A 7,992-nucleotide genomic window follows, 5' to 3' on the forward strand; every position below is an offset into this window, starting at 1 on the left:
CCCCCCCCCCCCCCCTCCCACTGGATCCCCAAGAAGACCTGTTTGATTATTTTGTATCAATAATCACGTTTTCTTGCTCACACATAGATCCCGGTGACTTGCTTCTTTTGATTGGGTGTTAATCCTACTATTCATTTAATTCACTCTGTTGTACCTTGTCTTGACCTCATTCTTCGTCTCCTTTTGGGGGGGAACCATCCCGGGACTTGAATTCATGACTGTATGCTTTTGCGCAGATGAAAGTAGCAGGTCACATTGGGAAATATGCACTCCGATGACCACAGGCAGATTAGGGCTATTATTGCCGGATGCTTTGAGGCCATGGGAGACATTTTTATTTCCCAAGTATAGCATATTATTAGCGCCACGATATCTCAAAACGGAGGACTTGGTCGGTGAAAGTTGTTAACTAGTCGCAGAAGGAGTGTTCATTCATGCCTGACAGCCAAAGTTTTCACCGTCTCGTTTCATTGTTCATTTGTATGTTTCCTCTGTAATGTTTGCCATTGTTTTTCTTCTTTTTTTTTTTTTTTTTTTTTTTTCTCTCTTGTGAACTAGGTTTTGAAAGTTTATCAGTTGATCTTAGGAAATGACTGACATTTCTTACTGATCTCGTTTGTGCTTACAGGATTTCCAACCTTGTTTCAAGTGCACATTTATTATGATAATGCTGTATCTTGTAAAGATTGGGAATCTGTAATTGATGGAAGTTTTGTGTTTATTTCCAACTTTCTTGTTTCAAGTGCACGTTTATGATAATGCTGTAACTTGTAAAGATTGGGAATCTATAATTGATGGAAGTTGTGTGTTTATTTCGTTTTGTGCAATTGTAATTAAGATTCAGTTGCATTGTATACATTTTTTTTTTTTTAGGAAAACTTGTAATCACTACACGAAAGTCGACACAGGGAAGTTTATGCAGGATTGCACTTCATGCGATATAATTTACCCATTTATTTTATTGATAAAGGTGGAAGCAAACAATTCAAATGACATACATGGTTAAGGAGAAATTGCACTTTTGAGTTTTGACGCATTATATTCTTGTTTCTGCTTTGTTATTTTCGAAATGTCTTCAACAAATTTATTAAATATCGGCTAAGCAGTTTGAATATATTAAAATTCAAAGGATTTTATATAATTTTAAGTTCTTAGTTAAAGAGGTGACAATTTATTGAACAGTTGACGGTATAATGAAATGGAGAGAATTGTTAGAATTACATAAAAATTTCTCAAACTTTGTAATTCTAGACTACTATGGCTATCAAGGTTGTAAATGCCACTAGGTGTCCAATTTAAATGAATAAGAATTAGTAATAATGATATCTTCAAAAAAAAAAAAAAGAATTAGTAATAATGATATCTTAAAAAAAAAAAAAAGAATTAGTACTAATGATATTAGGGCTTTGCCAACCGGTGTTTTTATTGTTTTTTTTTTTTTTTAATGAACTTCGGACGAGTTGGAATGTAGAGATGAGATGAGAGAGAATATTAAAAAAATGTATGTGTAGGTTTTTTGTGGGATCCGTATTGGAGGAAAAAAAAACATGGATGGTGGCCTTTATGCACACCAACATCACCCCACGAGCACGTGCACTGCACGCGCTTGCTAGGCGTGTCAAATGATCATTTTTTTAATTATTTTTTTTTTAAATTCATTTTTAGACCGCTAAGGATATTTTAGAGCTTTGGTTTATTAAGTAGTGTTAAATAGTAAAAATAATTTGGTTAAAAATAAGTCAATATAAACTTTAAAAGACTAAAATCTATCAATTGAACAATCACCTCCTTGAGTCTTGTGACAAAAAGTGAATTCTCACATTAATATAAGTTGTGAATTGTGCATAATTTTTTAAGTGACACTAGGAAAGGGAGGTGAAGGAAAACAAAAAAGGAAGGTAAAAAAAGGAAAAAAACAACTGACAAAAATCAGAAAAAGCAAAAAAAATAAATAAATTTGTTCACGTGCCAGAAATCGCGCATGATGTCACCCAAACATGGAAACCAGAGTATCACCCACACGCGACTTTCTCCAGTTGCTTTTGTTTTCCTTTCTCACACTGCGGACCTCACAAAAAATGTGACTCTTGTAGGAAGAAGAAATTAACAAAAACCAGCCCTTCACATATGTTAGAAAATCAAACATTAATAGGCATGGATAAATTAACAAATTTGCAAGCCACATGGCTATTAAAAATAAAAAGAAAATATAATTTTTATTTCCATGTCACCTTGCCAATATCAAATTGGCAGGAATAAAGTTAGCTAAGATAAATGTGATTTTGTCCGAACGGATAACCTAGTTGATTTATGAGTAGTAGATTGTGTGCATGAATACATGATCATGTCATGAAAGTCGCAATGTAAGAGTTACACTCAATATGATAGGTTCATCGTGGACACTAGACACTAACCTTCCCACATAATAGACCACTGAGTTACATACTTACATTGATTTATCATCCGCTATTCTATCGAGTCGGAATGTGAAAAACTTAGAGACAAAATTTTTTTACCTTTTGTAGACAAGTGAATAGTGGCACCCGATTACACCCACATGGGAGGGGTGGATTCGAGTCTCAGTGGAGGTGATATTTAATCTTTGTGCTTCATTTGATTGAGAAAGCAGTTATGAATAGGTACTACATAGTCATACAATTAATACTACTAAAAAAAATAAAAAAATATTTATTATTTTATTCACGAGGTTGGAATCCAATACTTTCTTTAAAAGAGAAATTAAATACGAGATATTAATACCCCCATGGTGTTGTTATTCTTTGGGAAATGAATAAATGACATCAACGCGATGGCTCATCCAAATATCCAATAAGATTCAAGAAACACATGGCTTACGTTAGCCAGGCGTTGAAGAAGTGAAGCTGCGCAGGTTAGCAAGGTCAAGGCGCTGAACTAAACGACGACGTTTTCCTCATGTTCCCACATTATTATACCCGTATAGCAAATCCAGACGAGGAAAAGCGACGCATGCTTTGACAACACAACTGCGTGTGTATAACTACACACACACACATATATATATACACAATCCGCTTTCGCACCGGTTTCTCTCTCTAAAGCGCCTCTCTATGCTCGACTTTCTCTCTCTCTAGCTCTCTCTCTCTCTCTCGTGAATGGCCGTTATCTCTCCCACTTGGAAATTAGGGCTCGGAATTGGTGTGATCTCCCGGGGAAACTACGGCGCGAACAAGATGTGATTTCCCTAGAGCTTAGCGGTTAATTTTGTGCGAAATTCGTTTTTTACCCCCACGGTTAATGTTTTGTGGTTTGCCTAGGGTTTTCTGAGCTGTAAGTGTTGTTGCGCATGAAGGGCCCGTTAGATCGAACGAAGATTGTGCTGCGGCACTTGCCGCCGGCGCTTCCCCGGTCTACGCTGTCTGAGCAAATTGATTCTCGATTTTCTGGTCGCTACAACTGGCTATACTTTCGGCCTGGGAAAACCAGGTCAGAGGCTCTTTATGACAACCTTATATTTATGTGCACGTTTCTTTCCTTGCTTGTGGTTGGGTGGAGTAAATTTTAATGCTGGTTGTAATTTTGTCTAATAATAGTTGGGACTTGGGAGTTGAGGGTTGAATTGTTTTTAGGAGTTTGTGTTGACTTTAGAGTGAGTGAATTTGTGTGGGATTCCAGCTTCTGAAGATGTTATAGATTTGGGAAGCATTGTATGCTGGTCATATTTGGCTAAGCTTGTTTTTGGCACTTCTCATGGCTAGATATGTGAGCTGAAAGGTTGGAGCAGCACGTATGGGAGAGAGGATTTATGATATAGGGTGGAGTGGAGGCAGAAGGCAGTTTGTTTTTTGGGGGAGTAAGATGGAGGGAAGAATAGTTGGGTGTGGCCCAGATAGGATTGCAATAGATTCCTTTGCAGATTATCATGGAAAAAAAGAGGGAAAATGATTGAGATTTTTTATCACCATATGTTGGGAGCTGCTGCTGTGTGTTGTGTAGCAATAAATCCACTGTAGTTTATTGATTTCCTGCACTTTTCTAATAAGTTACTTGATTCATGTTGGCTTTGGTTTTTACTGTTGCATTTGGACATGTCTTTGCCTTTTGATGTTAGAGATGTGCATGAGGTTTCTGGTTATCTCTGGGCTTATAGTTGGGCTGGTTTTTAATGCACCCCAGTCTTTTTCATTCCCTCTCTCTCCATTTTATGGGCAATGATACTCAATTTTTTGGTATTTTCATATTTCGAACTTTCAGAGGCAATAGCTTATTTTTCCTAGATTTTATAACCTTTATAGTTAGAAATAAATAAATGGTGTAATATTGTTTTCAGTTAATGGTTGTCACAGGGTTCCACCTGAATGAGATCCATTTGTTTGAACTTTTACCTGAATAGTAAGCATTATACTGCATTATAGGCAATCATTTTTCATGACTTGTTTTTTCGGCATTATTGATTTTTGCCAAGCTTGTTGGTGGCATGTGCCAGTTAAAAAAATGAAAGTTCTTTGAATGGGTTTTGGTTTGAGTGTGGATTTTCTAGATATTTGTCACTTCACGGATTCTACAGTGCTTATGTATAATTTAGTTATTGGTGATGATACCTTGTTCTTCATTTGTGTATATCTTTAAAATTTTCTTCTCATATATACTGTTATGCAGATTGAAAAAATAGAAATGAGAATGGCAACACACTTATTCGGTGGTAGTTATAATTCTTATTTTGGGTGGGTGGGCGGGCTGATTTTCTGAGCTTTTCATGATTTTTTTTGGGTCTTATTGTCATAATTAAATGATACCTTGGTATTTATTAATTATTTCCATTTCAAACCCCACCTCTCCTTTCCTTCCATCTTCCACTTTCCAAGAAGCAACATTAGAGTTTTGATCTATGCCACAATCAGAAATGTCATTTTCTGTTTATATAAGCTTAAGAGTAGATGGTTGTGTCATTTATACTGAACTTGTAATTATTAGGTGTTTAGTTCTGTGGAAAGGTCTTGCTGACATCATTTTTCTCTTAATGATTACTTTGCAGCCAAAAACATCAAACTTATTCAAGAGCATATATTAACTTTAAGACACCTGAAGATGTTGTTGAGTTTGCAGAGTTCTTTAATGGACATGTCTTTGTTAACGAGAAAGGTATAGGTCAAGAAGATAGTTAAAAGAGATCCATTTGATAATTATCTCTCAGTTAAATCTTGATTCTTTATTTTAGTTTCTACCTTAGTTTGTGAAAATTAATTTTTAAAATTGAGTTCTATGTTGTTTTTGTTTGTATGCATTTAATGGTCCTTCCTTTTTGTAACAGGGTCTCAGTTCAAAACAATTGTCGAGTATGCCCCTTTACAGCGTGCTCCAAGGCAGTGGTCTAAGAAAGATGGCCGTGAAGGGTCTATCTTGAAAGGTATTGAAATGGTGTACTGATCCATGTGGCATGCATGCTATCTCATTCATTTCTACAGCCACACATAATTTTTTGATGGACTTGTAGATCCTGAATTTCTGGAGTTCTTAGAATTTGTTGGAAAGCCTGTTGAGTATCTTCCTAGTGCAGAAATTCAGTTGGAAAGAAAGGAAGCTGAACGTTCAGGTTTGTTATAACATCACCAAATTGGAATCTGACTTGTAAAATGAGATATACTGAGCTAATCCTTAATCCCTACTATAGTTGGGTCAGCTCTAAAATGAGACTATGGGATAATTAATTGTGAGTTTGGATTTTAAGATGTGGAACTTAAAGTTTGCCAATTTTATGGTTTTCAGGTGCTGCTAAGGATGCTCCTATAGTTACTCCCTTAATGCATTTTGTGCGTCAGAAACGAGCTGCAAAAAGTGGGGCTCGGGTAGGATATCATAGTGAACCAGAGTCTTTATTTTTCTTCAGTGTTAGACTGTTAGCCATATATGGAGTATTTGATTTTGTGCTAATGACAGTTTATAATATCATAATGAAATTAGTCTTCAAATCTTCTTTAAGTGTTAAGAAGTCCAATAATCTTTTTTGCCCTCAATATTTGACAGAGGGTATCTAATGGAAAATCAACCAGAAGGGTTGGAGGAGCATCAACAGGAAGTCCGAGCTCTAGTGCATCTAAGCGGGGCTCAGAAAAGAGGAGAAATTCTACAAAAATGGTATGCCATTTTCCTTTTATTTTATTTAATTTATGTCATGGTGCAAGGAGATCACGCTTGCATTGTTTTATATGCATTTCTTCTGATGACACTCATTTTCCTCCATGTATGTATGCTGTTGTCTGTACTCTTATTCTTTTGATAAGTAACAAATTCCTTGATAGTCACCAAGAGGGTGCCACACTGCCACCTATAGTACAATGTATGGCAAAAATATACAAGTTTAAGTTTATCCAAAAAGTTGATGTAAGTAAGAGTACTAATGGGAGTCTTTCCTTGGGTCCAAAACATGAGAGTATGTAGTAAAGGAGTGTGTTTGTTGCCTTTATTCCCACAAGATGTGTAAGCATGTCTCATATCTACACTCTTGTTTTGAATAAAATTGCTTAAAGTCTGATTGAGACTGTTACAAATTAATAGACATCAAATAAATTAAGAGTCATGTTGCCCATATCAAATAAATAAAGAGTCTTGTTGCCCATATGATAAGTAGCACAGGAAATGGGTTAGACATATCATATGAGAATATGAGATGGTTAAAACAGCATAATTGCAAAGAAGTCAATAGAATACAGATTAAGATATTTTAACTATATCACATAATTAAATCGCTGCAAGTAAGCTGATGGAATGCAGGTTAAGATGTTTCACACTTTGCATGAGAAGGTAGAACATCACCTCCGCAAACAAGTCGGCAAAATGCAGATTACGTTGATTTGGAGGATTTAGGGTCATGCATAATTTACTGGAGGATATGGACCTTGGAGTGGAATAGAAAATGGGGATGGACCTAACTCACAATAGTTGATAGTTTAAGTCCTTGAGCTGAGTGCAGTTGAGTGGGCTGTTATATACTTTTTTTTTTTAGCAAAGGTTGTATAATAGGATACTAAATTTATGTGTGGGAATTTGATGATATATTGACTGACATTTTACTATTTGATGTTGACTTTCTTTTAGTAGTATGTCTTGGCATTTTAGCTTTTGATGTTGACTATCTTTTAGTAGTATCTCTCTTATGTCTTATGTATGATATTAACAGCAAATGGTACAGAAATATGTGCTATTGATATTTTGCATTAGTTGTGGTTTTTTTTAACTTGCAAAATGTCTGGTTTGGGCTCCTGAACTTTCTATTCTTTCCTTTTACCTTGATGCTTATTGATGCAGGATGCTTATTTTCATATTGCTATCACATGAAATTTTTGAGAATTGAAACTATCCTAATTTGTTGGGCTTTATATTTTGGTTGAGTTGATACTGCTCAGCTTATATGACTAAACAAACCTTGTGCTTCCAGTATGTTCAACGGGACAGTTCCAAGGTTGAAGGTAGCAAGGACAGAGCATACATTCTAGTTCGAAAACATGATGACAAACAACTTGTTGACAAATCTGGTACTTCAGCTTCTGCAGTGTCAGAGGAAAGTGGTATGCCTCTACTTCTGATATATTTAACCAGACTTTACTTTGTTTACCCTTTGCTTACTATTATGCCTACGTTAAAATGATTGTGATCAAACTCATTGAATTTGTGTCAGGAGTTTCTGTTTCAGCTGATAGTGGGAAGAAGAAAATCCTGCTCTTGAAGGGAAAAGAAAAAGAAATTCCTGATGTAAGCTGGTTCCATTTTTGAAGACTAAAACCTACTTCATAAGTGTTTTTGAAATGATTTACATAAGAGGGCTGATCATTCTTGACTTGCATCATTAATTGTTGCAGAGTATTATTATTTTTAAATACATTGCTTTAGATAGTTTGGTGATCTTAGCCTAACAGTTTATGTTACTTGATGAGTTGATCCATTTTACAACCAAAATTGCTATCCTTTGTGTGGTAAGATTGTTTATCAATTCGGAAAAGGGGGATTTTTTTTGGG

The 7,992-nt window shown here is 35.6% G+C and overlaps 1 protein-coding gene and 1 long non-coding RNA gene across 3 annotated transcripts in view; both read left to right on the forward strand.

Annotated features, from left to right (window-relative positions):
* Positions 1-236: 236 nt before the first annotated feature.
* LOC116032489 lies at positions 237-812 on the forward strand. The gene is made up of 2 exons (XR_004100760.1): positions 237-480; positions 629-812. It is a non-coding gene; the product is annotated as an uncharacterized LOC116032489 (long non-coding RNA).
* A 2,203-nt stretch (positions 813-3,015) lies between these two features.
* LOC116032435 (regulator of nonsense transcripts UPF3-like) overlaps positions 3,016-7,992 on the forward strand; it is a 7,761-nt gene continuing 2,784 nt past the window's right edge. Inside the window, exons 1-9 of one of the 2 annotated variants that reach the window (XM_031274993.1) lie at positions 3,016-3,214; positions 3,297-3,465; positions 5,015-5,121; positions 5,291-5,386; positions 5,474-5,572; positions 5,746-5,825; positions 6,004-6,114; positions 7,415-7,544; positions 7,655-7,728. In XM_031274993.1, coding sequence (XP_031130853.1) covers positions 3,326-3,465; positions 5,015-5,121; positions 5,291-5,386; positions 5,474-5,572; positions 5,746-5,825; positions 6,004-6,114; positions 7,415-7,544; positions 7,655-7,728 — 837 coding nt within the window. In that variant the 5' untranslated portion in view covers positions 3,016-3,214; positions 3,297-3,325. Of the gene's footprint in view, positions 3,466-5,014; positions 5,122-5,290; positions 5,387-5,473; positions 5,573-5,745; positions 5,826-6,003; positions 6,115-7,414; positions 7,545-7,654; positions 7,729-7,992 lie in introns of both variants that reach the window. The other variant, XM_031274992.1, reaches the window with a different exon arrangement.

This window comes from Ipomoea triloba, chromosome 10 (genome assembly GCF_003576645.1).
Source record: "Ipomoea triloba cultivar NCNSP0323 chromosome 10, ASM357664v1".
NCBI classification, from domain to species: Eukaryota; Viridiplantae; Streptophyta; class Magnoliopsida; order Solanales; family Convolvulaceae; genus Ipomoea; species Ipomoea triloba.